Genomic DNA, 17,175 nt, shown 5'->3' on the forward strand with positions numbered 1-17,175 from the left:
TTAGAGTTAGAGTGAGAGGCTGAGGAAGGCATTATGTCAATTGTGAGTCCCCACGTAGATGTGAAACATGACTGTGCGTGCGTGCGACATTCAGTTCTCTCATTTCATCTGTCCTAATATCCTGGGCCGCTCACACACATGTGGGTGTGTGTACACGTGTCCGTGTGCTGAATCCCCTTCAAAGACAGAACACTGGTTCCTTTGTTACCACTTTAGCAGATTTCCTGTTAACTGGATCATTCTACAGACTATAAATTCAGCGTTTATTTGCTTTTACACATTTATTGTCTATTGTCTGATAAAACTGTGGGTTTTTTGAGATCCAAATTTCCTGATGCTGTGTCAGCCCGGCTGAAATACCAGTTTAGGATAGAATAGAATAGAATAGAATAGAATAGAATAGAATAGAATAGAATAGAAAAACCTTATGGGGAAATTACCAGCACGAAAGACTAATAATACAGAAGATAATAAATACACAATTGTTGAAAGAAAGACAAAAACAGGGTGTTACGTACTGGATGTAACTGGATGTTCTAGTATTACTGGGTTATCTCCATTTCATTCTTTCCATGGATGGTTGAGAAATGCCTAAGAAATATATTCTGCCACAAATGTGTGATGTTCTACTTTGCATTTAACATTTATTAATAATTTTGATAACTTTTTTTCACCCTACTATCACAAACAGTGTTTCTGAACTAATCACAATCTTTTATTTACCGATTTCTGTTAATCCTCTGGTAAACCATTGTTGCACTTCCTGAACAATTCCTGTTCTGTAGTTGTGTGATCCCTAAGGGGGCGATATTTTTGTTTCAGAACAAATGTGCTGTCTTCTGGGAGCCACAATAACAGAACTGGCTAATATATTGTATAACTATTATTATAATTAATTTGTTATCACTATGTTTTGTTTTTTGCTTTATGGCAGCAGGTAGATTTCTGTAAACACAGGAACAATGTGAGCTCTAACTGTCACTTCCCCTTTTTTTATTTATTTATTTTTCTGCGTCTGTCCAGGAAAACAGACTTGCAGACCTACTGGGACTACAAGCAGGCTTCCCAGTCATACCAGCAGGCCTGGCACCAGCTGCTTAGTCAGGCCTTCCCTTTGTGGCCACGCAGCGATAGAGATCTCCTGCTCTTCCAGTGAAACCCCAGTCTGCAGCTTAGATGTCCTCCTGCATGAGCTCTGTGAAGACTGTCTTTGTCATAGCGCAGAATGGAGATCACAGGTCAAAATAACTAAGCTTCCACAAGAACCATTGTACAATATGAGGCATATCGACTTTAAAATCCTATGAGACCTAGATTTCAAACAAAGGACAGCAGTCACAGACATCATCACATTAAACTTTAAATAAAAGGACAAACACGTTTTTGAAGTGTTACTGTCGTTTCTCATCCTACTGTACATAGGGCAGCTGCTCCGTGAGCCTTGATCTTTAGATAAGTATCACTTGGCTTAATCTGACTCTTTGTAGTCACAACAGCAGGATAACCTGCACTGTCATGCTGTTCCACAAGGTTGATGACCGCTCTTATTTTTCCAGTGAGTGTGACATGTCCCTGCAGCTGTTTGGTGTTATTGCTCCACAAACACAGCAGGATGCACATGTTCAAGTGGATTTGTCCCACAGTCAAACCACTCAGCTCTGCTGGACTGTAGACAACTGGAACCGTTGAGGTGCTGTGTGAAATATAATGTAATATAAAACCTGTCATGAATCAAAGTAGAATGGGACCATGTTTATCAGGTGTGTTATATCATGTAGCTCCTACCTTTTTGTCTATAACATCTTGAGAACTGAAGAGAGAAACTTTGTCCTCATCCTTACCTAAGCTTTCAACAATATCATTAGTAGTGATACGGGCTATAGTGTACAGTCCTTCTGTGTCCTGTCTTTGTGATAATTGTTCCACTTTCTGTGGTCCTTGTTCTGACCTTTTGAGAATTTGTTGCAATTATAATTAAGATTAATTGAGACAGCAAAATAGAAAGGCTATATGAACTTAAAAGACAAGAGAACCTATTGCATATTTAAAATAGATCTATCTGCGTTTTCTTCACACTTTGCCCAGCAGTCCAGCTGGTCCAGCAGTCCAGTTTAAACTCAAGAGTCTATTGCATGTTTCAGTAGAGTCCAGTTCTGTGGAACGATGATGGAGCTTTGTAAATAAGAATGAATTCTAGTACATTCAGAACTGGCTACAGCATTTTAAATTAACTAGAGGCTTTTAAATTTTAATTTTACTCTGGGATTAATAAAACGTTTTGAATCTTGAACTGAAAATTGAGAAAGTCTGTTCCTGTGTCCTAAGGTGAACCCAGTTCCCCAACAATCCACTGTACACAAAATCAGACAGGTTGAGTCAGTAGCTTGAGCAGCCATGGCATTTATTAGTGTAAACCAATTTATTATGAGACTGCATTTAACAAATGACATTATTAAAATAATATAATTTGCATATTATCTACATAAAGTGAACAAGTAGTCTTTATAGAGGTGAAATGCAGCCTGTGATACAAAGGCCTACAAGAAACCAGGGTCATTAAATGCCAGCAGAGATCTGAGGATTCTAAAAGAGCTGTGGGTGGTGAGGATGTAGCACCAGATGAAGCACAGAGTCAGAAGAAAGTCACAAAAGTCTGCAAAGACACAACCTTAGAGGGGCGAGTGGAGGGTGAATGTTGAGGACATGGCTACAGAATATTTCTGTTTTGTTGAGAATTCTTCAGTTCACTGGTCTGAAGCTGTGGGTCTGAGTTTTTATACCTTTTAAAAAAATTAAATGTTTTTATTATGAATCATGAATAACAAATACTTGATTGTTGTTTTTCCAGTACCGGTTTTTAAAGTAAACAAGCTAGCCAAGAATAAAAACTCTCAGACCACAGGCTACAATAAACATGTACAGACTAACAACTGGTGACTAAGGTAAAGATATGAAATGAAAAATCTAATACAAACTTAGGTGAACTAAGGCGGTAACAATAATAACCTAAGGCAAAGTTCACTAACAAGACTAATGAGCAAAAACAGGACAAAGGCAACTCAACAAACCCCCAAGCAACATACTGATTGAGCTAATATTGGCAAATAGGGCAACAAACTGAGAAAGTGAATGTGGCTGAGGAGGCCTTAAATATCCTTAGAAGATGCAAATGATTTCTGACACACAAAGCAAAATAAAAACAGAGATTAGTACTACTACAGTAGTAGTTATTACAGTAGTAGTTATTATTTGTACTGCTACATTAAATGTTTTGAGGCATTGTCAGCACCCAAGAAAGCGAACCACTTTTTTCCTTGGAGTGGTCTTACTCCCAGAAGCTCTGGTCCTGTACCAGAGGCCTGGGAGCTTGAGGGTCCTGCGCAGTATCTTAGCGGTTTCTAAGACTGCACTCTTCTAGACAGAGATCTCAGATGATGTTCTTGGGATCTGCTGGATCGGTTTGGGAGCTACAGCCCCCAGTGTTCGTAACACCAAGGGTACCACTTGTGCCCTCACCCTCCACATCTTCTCTACCTCTTCTTTAGCCCTTGGTACTTCTCTATCTTTTTGTGCTCCTTCTTCCTGCTATCACCTGGGATTGCTACATATACTGTATCACTATAGCCGTGTTCTCTTGTTTGTCCACCACTACCATGTCTGGTTGATTGGCCATTTAGAGTTTGTCAGTCTGTATTTGGAAGTCCCACAGGATCTTAGCTCTGTCATTCGCAACCACCTTTGGAGATGTGTCCCATTTAGACTTTGGGACTTCCAGCATGTACTCAACACAGATGTTCCTGTACACTATGTCGACCACTTGGTTATGATATTCCATGTATGCCCTGCCTGCTAGCATCTTGAATCCCAATGTTATGTGCTGGATTGTTTCAGAGGCATATTTGCACAGCCTACACCTGGGGTCCTGTCTCGTATGGTAGATCCCAGCCCCTATTGATCTGGTACTCGGAGCCTGCTCCTGTGCTGCTAGGATTAGTGCCTCTGTGCTGTCTTTCAATCTAGCTTTGTCCAGCCACTGGTAGGATTTTTCGATACCAGCCACTTCTCTCTGCTGGTGGTACATATTGTGCAGGGGTTGGTCCTTCCGTGAAGGGGCCTTCCTTCCTCCCCCTCCTCCTCTGGTTTGTGCTGCCTAAGGTATTCACTAAGCATGTCATCTGTTGGGGAAATCTTCTAGATGTATTCATCTATCTTGGATGTTTCATCCTGAATAGTGGCTTTGACGCTCACTAATCCTTGGCCTCCTTCCCTTTGCTTAGTGTGGAGATGCATTGTAAGGAGCTTTCTTGTCTTGATGTCAGTGGTGTCCATCTCTTTTGGCCAGCTTATTATGCCAACAGGGTACCTGATGACTGGGAGAGAGTAGGTGTTGATTGCCCGGACACTGTTCTTCCCATTCAACTGACTTCTCAGGACTTGCCTCACCCTTTAGAGGCACTTAGTGGTTGCTGTTTTCCTTGCGGCCTCTTTGTGGTCACGATTTGCCTGTGGGATTCCAAGGTATTTGTAGCTATCCTCCACATCTGCTTGCTATCTTGCCTTCTGGTAGTTCCATCCCCTTCTGACTGTCTATCCTCTCCTTCCTACCATCCGAGTACGCTTTTCCATGACTCTGGAGGCTACCTCCCTGGGGTACCAGTGGATAGAGCCTTCTCTTTGATGGTTCTGTTTCCTAGACTCCTCGGGGAAGTGGCGGCCTCCAAAGTTCCTCATACCAAGCCACATACACATACATTTATCCGGGGGGGTGGACTCTTTCACTGGGGCCTAGAGTTTTGGGCCATCAGCTGGGGGATGCTGTCTAGGAGACATCGTCAGCCAGCGGTCATGTTCCTGGAAATAATTTTTTCTCTCACTCTAGTCACACACACGCACACACACACACGCACACACACGCGCACGCACACACACACACACACACACACACACACACACCAAGAGGAGTATATATTTTACTTATATGCTCCTCTTGAAAAAGCAATACTGTCCATCACAATATGAAACTCAGAATAAAAAATGTGGCTTGTTGAACTGCCAGGCAGGACAAAAATATAAAAAAAGAATGTATTTGTGTAGAATGTATTTATAAATCATTTACACTGTAAATAAATAGGCTGAACTGAACAAACACCATCTGTGGCAAGAAATAAGTGGAAATGCTACAGCCTGTTGATAAATCTGATTTTACAATTTTACTTTTTTTTGTTTTAAATTTTTATTGATAGAGTTTTCTAGCTAGATTACATTTTCAAATTAAATTCCTTTTTTATAATATACTTATATATATTTCATAATTATACAACAGTGTGAAATTAAACAGTGTAAAATTAAACAATTCCAAAAATCACAGCATGACATCAACACAGTATATTACACATCTACATAACATGTTCAAAATCATGTCAAGAATGTCATAGTGGCGCACAAGCTGTTACACGTCTGGTTGGGGAACGAAAGCTGCAGTCAAAACCACCGCTTCCTGTGTGGGTCAGAAAAGTACGAGTGTGTGTGATTTTACAACTGACGCCTGTTCCACCAACGAGCAGAGCTGAGGCGGTTTCACAGCATGTTTTTATGGTTGCTTTTGTTAGGCTGATGTCTGTTAGTTCCACTGAAACATAAACGTTTGCCGGGTAAAGTTTATGAACTGCAATAACTTTAGTAACAATTCTGCCCATGTGTTACAGTAACAATGCTTCTGGCGCTCTATCATGTACTGTCTGCAAAAAGTCCTTTCCAGTTAATGGTGAGAGATCTTAAAAGTTACTCCACAAAAAGCACAAGCACCTTGTTTGTAGCTTGAGGCTGTGACCAAGCCTTTAAACACAAAACACAACTTTTCATTTAATTACACTATTACACTGTGTTTCGAAGCTAGTTTAGTCTATTGTCGTGACAATGGGCAACAGAAATCTGCTCCACTATACACACAGTACATCAGAATTGGAAACAAACTAAAAAATGATTTTTAGCCTGGGAGTTTTGGTCTCCACCAACAAATCTGCTGCTACAAACAGTATGTTCTGCCTGCTTTTTGATGCCAGGTTGGTGGTGTGTGGGTGGGAAGTCGCCTACTGCAGCATGTCTGGAGTTAAGGCCAACAGGAGGGATTGCTGACTGACCAAATCAACAAGCTAAAACAGGCTCTGCACAGTTGGCTTGCCCCCTTTAATCATATGCAAAACATCATCCCAAACACACAGTAAAGTAGTAACTTGGAACCACCTGTGAATAGAATTTGATGGTAGTTGGGCCATTGAGCCGTGTCTGTTTTAGGTTCAGGTGGCACATACTGTAGCTACAGACCCCACGCTAAAGAGCCGCACACACAGACCAGTGAAAAGACGGCATCCCACAAAGTCAGGAAGGTTTTACCTCACAACCAAATCAACAGCTTCACTTTATTTGATATTCCCTACACAAACTGCACTGCACATGTTGAGCTGCATAAAGGTGCAAGCTGACAAAGAAGATGATCCAAGAATGTCTTTTCTTTCAGGATTTTCAGGTTGTTCTGTTGTTAAAACATTCCACTTGCTCGTGACCAGTCCCTCAGTGTGAAATCACAGATTGAAGATCCAGAACATAGACCCATACACGTCAAGCAAAGTGCTGACATTTCACTCATGTTCATGGCTTAATTTTGCCATTATCTGAATCTTAGGTGGTATTGACTTGATTTGCACAACATAATGTGCAAATGAGAAAACAGGATAGGAAAACCCTATAACATCCGACGGACTAGTGCTGCTCTTGTGCAGGGCTAATCCCCCCATCCTGGCTGCCTCCTCACTGCTCATCTACCAACTCAACAGCTGCCTTCTATGCTCTGTTCATCATGCTTCTTATAAGATACTATAGAGAACTCAAGCTCTTAATCTCAGGATATGAAGACCAAAATAAACACAAAATAATGATTTAGATGCACATGTACAGGACTTCTTCTGTCTGGTCTGTCTGATCCTGAACACAAGTAAAGGTGATAAAAACACAGAAAGGAATCTGTAGCATTAGAAACATGGTACCTGTGTTTGTGTGTCTTACAGTTTGGACTCCCAATGAATGATATGAGAAGTGCCAATGATTTAGTGATCAGTGTCCTTAGTTGATGGAAGTGTTAAAGACTCATTCAGACTGACCCAGTCATGAATGTGCAGGATTGATGATTGTACTGTTTTGTTGTGGTTCTAGTATCAACAACCCACAATGAGGACAGCATCAGTGCTTAAAACGCTGGCCTCACTGCGTCAGGGCGTGCGTGTTCGTGTACAGAAGACCAAGAAGAATAAGACCAATACTGAATTGAGCATTAACACTGTGTTGTGTAACCAAAAGTGTTTTCTCCACTGTAGGCCACGTACAGGAAGCCGTCCTCGTCCTTCTCCTTGTCGTACAGTTGGCCCATCGTCAGGCTGCAACACAGCACCAAATGCTGGGGTCAGATCACATACAGATGTAGACGTGAACACTGATACATGCCGCGGTAGATAGAGTGAATCTCTTTCATTCTGGAAACACACAACTGCTCAAATGTTTGATGAAAGCTTGAACTTTACAGCGTAATTAAACTGAACCACAGGGTCCCTGAATGTAAATGAGCTGGTAATCATTCCTTTTTTTCATTAATGAATTAAAAATCTTGTTGTGAACTAGTGATCGGTGAAGTGAATTAAATAGAATTTGGGGATATCAAGGATATTATTTTGCGTGTGTGTTGTGAAGTATCTTCCCTATACAATGAGTGAATTGACATTCCTACGGTATATCCCTCTCACTCCTAACTGCAACACTGGTGATTAGTAGAGGAAGCATCTTGAATGATTATATAAGTTTATAGGTTGTTTGCCCCTCACTCCCACAAACATTTTTCCTGCATGTGTGTATTTGTATGTATTGTTTAGATGCTCGATAGTTCCACCCTCTTATAAGAAAATATGCTCCAAGGGAATAAGTCATATTAAAAGGAGAACAACAATTGCTGTAGAACTACAGTTTATATTCCAAATTCTCTGCTGACTCACTGCTGGACAACATCCCAGCTCGAATTATTTTTAGCTGAGACATGTTCAAATCCAGGACGAGTGCTTCTAATAGCCTAATCTACTTGTGAGGACAGCATGAGGTTGAGTAGCTCAGCAACAAAAGAGTGACTCTTCATTTAATATATCAGGAATTAAAAGGCTTTTCAACAAGAGCATTTTGATCCTTTAAATGTACTGAAGTTTATACAGTTGATGATAACTTTTCAATGAATATGGATCAATTGAATATTTGGTGTGTGTTTTATCTATGCTGTCCATATTTTTAAATTCCCTTTATAACACCTAGGGTCCTACCTGGACTGAGGAACCGTTTTGTCGATGAAGAGGAAGATGGCTTTCTCAGAAGGCAGCTGAATGCGTTTCCTGATGATCCACATGAACTGAGCCACAGTGATGTCGGCAGGCACCAGATACTTCCTTTTGTCAATGTCCACTATCTGAGAGCCAGAGACCTTCTCCACTATTACCTGCAGCACAGACATCAACAGATTATATGGCGTTTGTTGTTCAACGTACTTTTCATATTTTCAATAAATCCAAATCTCTTATTTCTGTTTCCGTTATGTTTGGCTGTTTGCATGTATGAAATGTCCTCCTACTGTACTGAGCAATTCACAGGTAGTCTGATGTGAGCCAATAGGGCAATGTGACACAGTGTCAAAGCGCTTTGAGTACTGATGTGCAGAACATTTACCATTTACTGACGATGGAGAACCCAACGTTTTGTAGTGAATCAACCTGCTGAGTAATTGATGCTTGATTGAGACCTATCCACACAAATTCCAAGCTGTGATCTACTAAATACTGAACTGAAGAGGGTCAATATTTATGAAAAATTTGATTTAGTTTATATGATTTTGTAGATTTTAAGTGTTTTTGCTATGATATTAGATGTTATTCTGAGTATTCTGAGCCGAGACATTAACAAGCACAACACTTCCAGTGGAGTGAGGAGGACATGGACGGTGCAGTATTATAATAGAAGACGGACTACTAAACCAAACAACAGCCTTCAACAAAGGGTCAAGAGTCAAGTACAACAAATGCGCCTCAATATGAAAACTCTGTCTCAAAAGATCAATCAAAATCTTTCCTTTTGAACTTATAATGTAACAAGACAACGGTTATTCTAAACTGTATTATTTTACAATAACAGGATTTTTCATATGCAACTGAGATCTTTCTCTGGACTTAAAATTCCACTCAGTCTCTTCTATCCCTCCCATTGCTGCAGTTCAATGCTCATCCCTGATCCCTAGACATTCTGTCACTCTGTCTTAACCTTCTAACTGCTGCTGTATGTCACTAAGTCCCCCACTCCCACTTACCGGTACTCTGTCAGGGTATTTGTTGCGTATTTTGGCTGACTCCACACATCGGTGCTCTGAGGTAGAAACAAGGAGACAGGAAGACAGAGATAACAGTGATGAATGCAATCTCTTAAGAAACCTCTTCTTATTAGGCCAAATACAGACAAGCCTGGAATCAAGTCCTCCATCCATTAGAGTAAGACTAAGGCCTGCAGCATTAGCAGCCTTTACTGTCTGATACCAAAACATTTATTGGCTGATGAGACTTTTTTATGGATTCATCAAAGCTAGACTACACACTGGAAACAAGCCAGAGAATAGGGGGTTGAGATGGAGGCTGACCAACTTTCATGTGTCCACTAGTCCAGATAAGAGGCCTACTGTTAGAATAGCTCTACAGAACCATCAACAAGGCTTCTTTCAAAAGGTGATCTGATAGAATCCTCACAGAACCCGATAAAACCACAATAGCACAATAGCATTTTATAAACCTTAAAATATTAAGTGGACTCACTGACTTATTGACTGCAATTAAACTGTGATCCTCACTATTATCTGAGGCCCACGCAAGTCAACATTAAATTGACAGATTCAGGATGAACAGTCTCAGCCAAAAGGAAACTGAACATTTAAGGGAGAAATCAGGTGACGAATGTGTCAGTGATATAAAATCTGAACCAGTCAGACAAGAGTCATTCCATGTACTGAAACACCGTGTTAGCATATGTTGCTAATGCTATTCACAGCGGTTGTTTGCGAGCCGCTGTAACAAACATGCATTTCTGAACCTGCGTGGGATGAAATGGTGAAACCGACGCGTAAGGCACAAATGACCGTGCGTGACATGACGAGAACAACATCCTGCGTCATAGTCCGTATTAAGCCTCGTTACCAAGTGAATGGTCCTCTTTAAACATCCATTTCATGTTTGCTGGATCCCCGCACCGAGGCGTGATGGTAGAGTCGAAAGGCGATCTGCTAAATCTGTGGCTAATGTCGGCGCAATGTCTACAATTTCAGACAAAACCGATTAAAGGAAAAGTCTCTGTCCAAAGCTTCCGACCGTCGGTCTAACTGGAGGGTGACATCACTGTCGGACAGAGGTAGGACGGTGGCGCTGCTGCCTTCAGGTGACCTCGGAATTAAAATGGCTGCAAACAAACAGAGCCCTCGTAAACGAAGGTTCATGCATTTTTATTACATTTTATTGTCACGAATATTCCTAGGCAAACATTCCCATTGCTAAGAATATAAAAATAATTTATTAAAAAGCTGGACAGCACCCTGGACGAGGCGTAGGGAGTGATGCAATGTAGATCACTATAGGGCCTAAGCAATATGATCTCAGGATGCAGATGCTGGCCTTGGGGCCTGTCATATCTGTGGGAGAGAAGGGGCCTGAGTTTCTGTGCTTCTTTTTTTAGCTGGTGAGGTGAAACTCCCAGCACCAAGGAAACTTCAACAAGATCCTGCATGAGGCTGGAGACAGAGTCTAAATAGACCATGTTCAACTGCCAGGGTCAATGTGGGCTTTTATAGATGTGTCTGACATGCCAGAAACCCTTGAATCCTCTGTTGGACACTGAAGAAAGGATACCCTTGAGCTAAAGAAGGAAACCTATGAAGCCTGGTTGGCTTGTGGGTCTCCTGAGTCAGGTGAGAGGTACCAGCAGGCCAAGCATGCTATACCCCGGTTTGATACAGGTGTTGTATAATAGAGAATGATACGCCTCAAAGGAGTGTTAATAGTAAATAGAGTATTTAGTGGGTATAGCGTTTACGGATGATGGTGTAATCGGGAAGAGAGGGAGGAACAGAGAATATATTGTTAAGAAGGTGCAGGAAGGAGTTAACAAAGAATGATGGGGGAAATGGGGGTTTAACTTCTCGGTAGATAAAACAAAGGCAATGGTTTTCACAAAAGGCAAGATTGGTGATGGTTTGAGTCTAAAATTGTATGGGAAAGAAATACAGATGATTAAATGTGTTAAGTTCTTGGGTGTAATTTCTGATCAGAAGTTAAGTTAGAGGGAGCACGTGAAGTATGTGAAAGGGAAAAGTATGAAAGTGGTGAATGCAATGAGGTGTTTAACAGGAGTTAACTGGGGGGGTATATGCGCTGAAGGATGTGTATAATATGCTAATAAGGACCAGGCTGGAATATGGGAGTATTGTGTATGGCTCAGCAGCACAACCAGTGCTAAAAGATCTGTATGGAGTACAAGCAAGGGCCCTAAGAATTTGTGTGGGAGCAGTTAAAACAGCACCTATTTGTGCACTGAGGGTTGGAACAGGTATCATGCCATTTAGTCTCAGGAGAAAACATCTTGCGGTGAACTACTGGATAGGCCAGAAGGGAAAGGATGTTTACTACCCAGAGAAAAATGTTTTAGATTGGTGCTGGGAGAGAGAGAAGGTAGGGGTGGCAAGCTTTGGGTGGAGGAGTGACGAGTGGGCAAGATAGTTGGGTGTTGGTGAGGTGGAGGTGGAGATGGAGAATTTCATCCCTAAAAATAGGGAAACAGGTGCTGGAGTTGTGGTAGAAACATCAGAAGAAGAAATCGGAGTCAAACCTAAACCCACCTAAGTGTGTTTGCAGTGGAACTGGTTGCAATAAGGGTGGCACTGAGGTGGGTGGAATTTAAAGGGCTGAATAAGTTGTTAATCTGCAGTGACTCTCTGTCAGTGTTGCAGTCGCTGCAGGGGAAAAGAGCAAAGTACCATCAGGAGGTGTTATTTGATGTTATGGAATTAAGTAGAAACAATAATAGGGAGATGGTTCAGGGACACGTGGGTATTAAGGGGAATGAGTGGGTGGACAGGGTGGCAAAAAGAGCAACAGAGCAGGAGGAGGTTGTGGAACATGTTAAATTGTCAAAGGGTGAAGGGAAAAGCATAGTATGGGTGAATATTGTGAAGGAGTGGCAGGATGGTTGGGATAAAGACGATAAAGCTTTAAAGTATCAAAAAGAATGTGAGAGTAGGTTGAGGACTAGGTGGACGTGGGAGAAGAGAACAGGTTATTTTAAGTAGATTAAGAATTGGGCACACATATTTAAAGAGCACTTTATGTTTGATGGGGAGATACGTGGATGGGTGGTGTGAGTTTTGTGGAGGGAGTGGAACATGTTATAATGGAGTGTGACAAGTATAGGAGGGGAAGGGAAGGAATGGTGAGGAGTATGAGGGAAGCAGAAATGAAAGATGTGTCCTTGACGACTGTGCTGGAAGGTGAAGGATTAGAGTTAGGGATGGAAGCCTTGTTTAAGTTTTTAAATGTTACTGGGCTAGGTAAAAGAATGAGGGCTAGAAATCGATAGGTGGCGGTAGTGCAACAATGTGGATGCAAGCCGCCATTAAACACAACGGAAGAAGAAGAAGAAGAAGTTGTTGTAGTAGTAGTAGTAGTAGTAACGCGAACGCACCATGACATCCATGGTAACGACGAGACGCTGAAACATGGCGCGGAGCATGGTACTTGGCTAATGTAGGACGCAAATGTAAACAGCGTGTTATACAGATCCAGGAGCGAATCATTTGGATGCTACTTAACTCGTTTATCTAGGTTGGCTGACCGCTACGTCTGTGAGCGTTTCCTCACGTTAGCCCTCCCTACATTTACATCGGTTGAAGACGGAGAAGTAGCTACAGTAGCTAGTCGGCTTGTACGCTAACGCTACACAACAGCCCCCTTAACGAGCGTTGATCCCGTCGTAACCCATGGCTTTCTATGAAGTCTATGCTCACCCGGCTCTGATTCGGTACAAGACAAGTGTTTGTACTAAAGCTACACTGTTTCTCCTCGTCATGCTGTGCCTCACCTACATCCCACCCCTGCTCGTCGCTTACAGGAGTCAAGGTAAGTTATTGTACTTTGAAGCTAAATTAATCTACTCTTCTTCCACGTGAAGCGCATTTAAAGCATATTTCATTTAGGCTTCTGGATAAAAAGAGGCACGTATGAGGAACAGCCGGTTGTACGGTTCCAGTACCAGACTCTGCTGGTCGCAGCAACAAGTACTGCGGGAGACTACGTCGCCTGGAGCACATACCCCTACTTTAACAACATGCTTGGATCAAACCTCCAGATCCCTGCTGTCTCTGTGAGAACATCTTTACTGACACAACGACATAACACATTACATACAGCTGTGTTAACAACGGCCTGAAGGGAAATGAGACTAGCACACTACTGCCTGTGGAATCACTGCAGGTCAGAGAGGAGGACCTGAACCAGGACGGGAAGATGGACCTGCTGGTTCTTCAGCTGCAGCTGCCACTGAAACCAGAGCAACAGGTGTTTGGCGTCCAGCTGCTGCTCACCTTCAACTACCAGCTCTTTGTATGTACTCCACTGCAGCATCCAGTGGGTCAAACAGCCCAATGGGAACTGTGCCAAGTGCACTAAACCTGTTATGAGGAAGCCATTTTTAGACAGAATTCAAACATCATGGCTAATATTTAAACACTACAGTCAGAGATTAACTCATTTTATTGTGTGGATGCAATAAAACCGCATCTGGATTATTAACTCGACACATTGAGGTCAGGCATCACATGCACTGTGCAGTGTTTCTACTTTGTTCATCATATGTATTACACTTAGTTTATATTCATAACTAGCCTTTTTGTTCAAAGTGTTAAATGAGTTTCTTACTCCTCTGTTCTTGAAGTCAAGCATTTGGAAGCATTTACTGTTTTCTCCATAACACAAAGGGAATTGTGTGGTTCTGACCTTTTTGGTAACTAAGGAGATGGCTTCACATACGTTACCTGCAGCTAGTCATGTCTTCTCACCTCTGTGTTTACCAACCTGCGCCTGTGTTTTCCCAGCGCATGTCCACAGTGGTCATGCAAAGCATGGCCTACCTGCAGTATTCGTCTCCAGTCCCCGGCGCAAAGCTGTTCGTCAGCGGAGACCTGAGGCTACAGCAAAGGACACCCCTGCCTCACCGTGGACTTTACAATGCTTACAATGTTAGAGTTTTTATCTCCTCATTGTGCATTTTACACTAGTATTAATCAAATTAGAGCAGACTTCAGCACCCGTAAACAATGAGGGAAATGATTTTACTAACTGAGCAAAGCTGATAGAACAGGAAGCAGGACGGTGATGATGGGTCACAAAAAAGCAAACAGAGACAGGATCATTGTTTCTGATGTAAGATCGATGTGATTCATGAAGATTTTCATATTTGGTTTTCACTGGCTGCAGCAGTACAGATAATCCATTGTTTATCTTTTAACTTGGACTCAGCACTTTAGTCATAGTTGTTTGTTTTTTTTCCCATGACACCTAGGTGTCGGTGATCGATGGTACCAGCCCCTTTGCAAGTGCATATGACCTTGACAGCATAGTCAGGAGTTACCAGAAAAGAAACTGTAAGCTGACAAAGTAGTAATATGATGTTTACCTGTTGAAATCAACACTTTTGTAACATTAGTCACCTCTTCTTTCTTCTGTTTCTGTCCCCTCCTTTACCTCCTTTCAGTGACCACTGTACTGTCCTGTCCAATGCCAGTCTGGACCGTGGGTCAAGCTGCTGGTTCGCCCTTTGAGCTTAATGCAGAGATCCGTTATCCAGTGGAGCTCATTAGATATCCTTTAATGCATGGGATGCCATCTGCACTGTCAGACCATGCTGTTCCAGATTCCTGTTTACTGCACACACCTGGCTCAGGTAACCATCTATGAGTGGGGCAGAGCACTTTGATTGAGTACCACTGCTTTCATATATATTTGTTTTCAATACTTAACCAGTACCCCCCTACCTACCGGCCCGGCTTCTGGGAAACTATCAAGTTTGCTTGGATCCAGTATGTCAGTGTGCTCCTCATCTTTATCTGGGTTTTTGAACGTGTCCAGAGATTTGTTTTTCAGAACCATGTTCTAACGACTATACCTGTTGGACCAGTGGGAAAAGCTCACCTGTCGTGATTCAGCGGTGATGCTTCGACCTCCAGGGACACGACAAACACTGGCTAATGTTAAATGGATCAGTGACTTGCACAACAACAAGCGGTGTCATTGTCAGTTTCAATACACAAACATCTGCTTATGCTGCAACAGTGAACTGTCTGAAAACAACAGTTTGCAGAATGAGGATTGTTGTGTATAAAGTAATGATTATTGAGTTGATATTTACCAGTTAGTCCTCCCTCCTATCACTAAGTGAACAATTAGCCACTGTATCTATGCACATCTACATTAGATTACATTACATTCTTGTAATTTTCTGCAGTTTAAAGATTAAAGAAGAAACATTACTTTATGCATGTAATCACAGTAAATGCTGCAAAGTATTCACTGTATTGAGATCCAAATCTTTATTATTATTATTATTATTATTATTAATATGTACGTTTTTCTGCATCTAACTAGTCCCGCAAACTTTCAGCTACAGAAACCATTCAAATATTAAAATATTCAGCTTGCGTACAACTTTTTCATTTTGAGGAATTTTGAGCTTTTCCATTATTAGCCCCATATTTTTAAGCCAGAACTTCTGTCTTTAACTCGTCACAACAGCCAGTTTTTACTCTCTGAACATTTTTTTCACTCGGCATAGTCATACGTGTCTTCTTTCTAATGATGTGTCCAGTCAGCCCCCAGAAATCCTCACATAGACTCTAATGCATTTGTCTAAGACTTTTTCAGAGAAACACAGAAATACAAAATTTTGAAATTGCGACTGCCTCAATGTTTGGTCTTCAAACATAAAACTCATACCAGTTGCTCATTAAGGCCTTGGCATTCAAAAAGAAAAAAATATTTTTTTTGTTAAGCTATTATGGTTTTGCTGTAACAAGCCTGTTTAGCAGGGGTTCAACTCTGTTTTCACAGCGCAGAATGGAGCTGATTTTCTCCACCTTTCCTTTTTTGAATGGGTAAATATGATTACCCAATTACCTGCACAGGCTTCCTCTATATCCTTAGGTAGCAATAAAATAGCAATATTTCTGCTTTCAACTGATTTATTATGAGTAGTTTTTATTTTTCCATCCATCCATCCATTTTCCGAACCGCTTACTCCCTAGTGCGGGGTCACGGGGGTGCTGGAGCCTATCCCAGCTGGCTACGGGCGAGAGGCAGGGTACACCCTGGACAGGTCGCAAGTCCATCGCAGGGCAACACATAGACAGACAACCATTCACTCACACACTCACACCTACGGGCAATGGAGAGAGGCCAATCAACCTAATGCACGTCTTTGGACTGTGGGAGGAAGCCGGAGAACCCGGAGAGAACCCACGCAAACACGGGGAGAACGTGCGAACTCCACACAGAAAGGCACTGAATCGAACCCAGAACCTTCTTGCTGTGAGGCGACAGTGCTACCCACCGCACCACCGTGCCGCCTCCTAGTTTTTATTTTTATTTTTATTTTTTTAATTTTATTTATATAGCGCCAAATCGCAACTTATCTCAAGGCACTTTACAAACTAAGGTTTAAGACCTTACACAACTAAACCCAACAGATCCCACATACAGCAAGCTTTTAATTTGACAGCAACAGTGGATAGTAAAAACTCCCTCTCTAATGAGGAAGAAACCTCCAGCAGAACCAGGCTGGATGTGGGAGGCCATCTGCCTCGACCGGTTGGGGAGAGGGAGAAAGAGGCACAGCAACAACAAGCAACAACAAAGCACAGGCAGGATGGTTGGACCAGGGACTGGATAAAGGCAGGATGGTTGGATCCGCAGCTGCCCATCACAGACACATAGCTCTGAGTCCGACGATACCTTTAGGTGAAAACAGAGTGGGGGAGAGGGAGAGAGCGGGGGAGAAGCACAACTACTGGAG

The 17,175-nt window shown here is 42.0% G+C and overlaps 3 protein-coding genes across 5 annotated transcripts in view; 2 read left to right on the plus strand and 1 right to left on the minus strand.

The window, feature by feature from the left end:
* Window positions 1-8,485, plus strand: part of adat1 (adenosine deaminase tRNA specific 1) — a 30,139-nt gene extending 21,654 nt beyond the window's left edge. Inside the window, exon 8 of one of the 2 annotated variants that reach the window (XM_041071271.2) lies at window positions 8,347-8,485. In XM_041071271.2, coding sequence (XP_040927205.1) covers window positions 8,347-8,363 — 17 coding nt within the window. In that variant the 3' untranslated portion in view covers window positions 8,364-8,485. Of the gene's footprint in view, window positions 1-1,023; window positions 1,383-8,346 lie in introns of those variants that run through there. The other variant, XM_029152747.3, reaches the window with a different exon arrangement.
* On the minus strand, window positions 2,384-10,502 carry gabarapl2 (GABA(A) receptor-associated protein like 2). The gene is made up of 4 exons (XM_029152754.3): window positions 10,263-10,502; window positions 9,389-9,444; window positions 8,355-8,527; window positions 2,384-7,430 (listed from the first exon to the last, which is right to left on the minus strand). Exons 1-4 carry the CDS (start codon window positions 10,294-10,296, stop codon window positions 7,328-7,330), a joined length of 366 nt encoding a protein of 121 aa, XP_029008587.1. The 5' UTR covers window positions 10,297-10,502; the 3' UTR covers window positions 2,384-7,327.
* Window positions 10,503-11,819: 1,317 nt separating this feature from the next.
* On the plus strand, window positions 11,820-16,344 carry tmem231 (transmembrane protein 231). 2 transcript variants are annotated; one of them, XM_029152753.3, is made up of 7 exons: window positions 11,820-13,229; window positions 13,307-13,473; window positions 13,584-13,667; window positions 14,204-14,347; window positions 14,671-14,752; window positions 14,863-14,968; window positions 15,143-16,344. In XM_029152753.3, the coding sequence occupies exons 1-7, from the start codon at window positions 13,091-13,093 to the stop codon at window positions 15,306-15,308; spliced, it is 888 nt and encodes a 295-aa protein (XP_029008586.1). In that variant the 5' UTR covers window positions 11,820-13,090; the 3' UTR covers window positions 15,309-16,344. The 2 variants fall into 2 exon arrangements, with proteins under 2 accessions (XP_029008586.1, XP_029008585.1); XM_029152752.3 differs by having other exon boundaries at window positions 12,209-13,229; window positions 13,584-13,712.
* The last annotated feature ends 831 nt before the right edge of the window (window positions 16,345-17,175 follow it).

This window comes from Betta splendens, chromosome 6 (genome assembly GCF_900634795.4).
Source record: "Betta splendens chromosome 6, fBetSpl5.4, whole genome shotgun sequence".
Classification (NCBI taxonomy): domain Eukaryota; kingdom Metazoa; phylum Chordata; class Actinopteri; order Anabantiformes; family Osphronemidae; genus Betta; species Betta splendens.

Bases quoted from the DNA above. Each gene is read 5' to 3' on its own strand.
- tmem231 (XM_029152752.3), top strand. From the start codon at position 13,091: ATGGCTTTCTATGAAGTCTATGCTCACCCGGCTCTGATTCGGTACAAG. The intron at 13,713-14,203 runs GTATGTACTCCA...GTGTTTTCCCAG, and splicing joins CCTTCAACTACCAGCTCTTT to CGCATGTCCACAGTGGTCAT. The intron at 14,753-14,862 runs GTAAGCTGACAA...ACCTCCTTTCAG, and splicing joins GAGTTACCAGAAAAGAAACT to TGACCACTGTACTGTCCTGT.
- gabarapl2 (XM_029152754.3), bottom strand. From the start codon at position 10,296: ATGAAATGGATGTTTAAAGAGGACCATTCACTTG. The intron at 9,445-10,262 runs GTAACGAGGCTT...TTTCTACCTCAG, and splicing joins TAAAGAGGACCATTCACTTG to AGCACCGATGTGTGGAGTCA. The intron at 7,431-8,354 runs GTAGGACCCTAG...GCTGTGTTGCAG, and splicing joins AAAACGGTTCCTCAGTCCAG to CCTGACGATGGGCCAACTGT.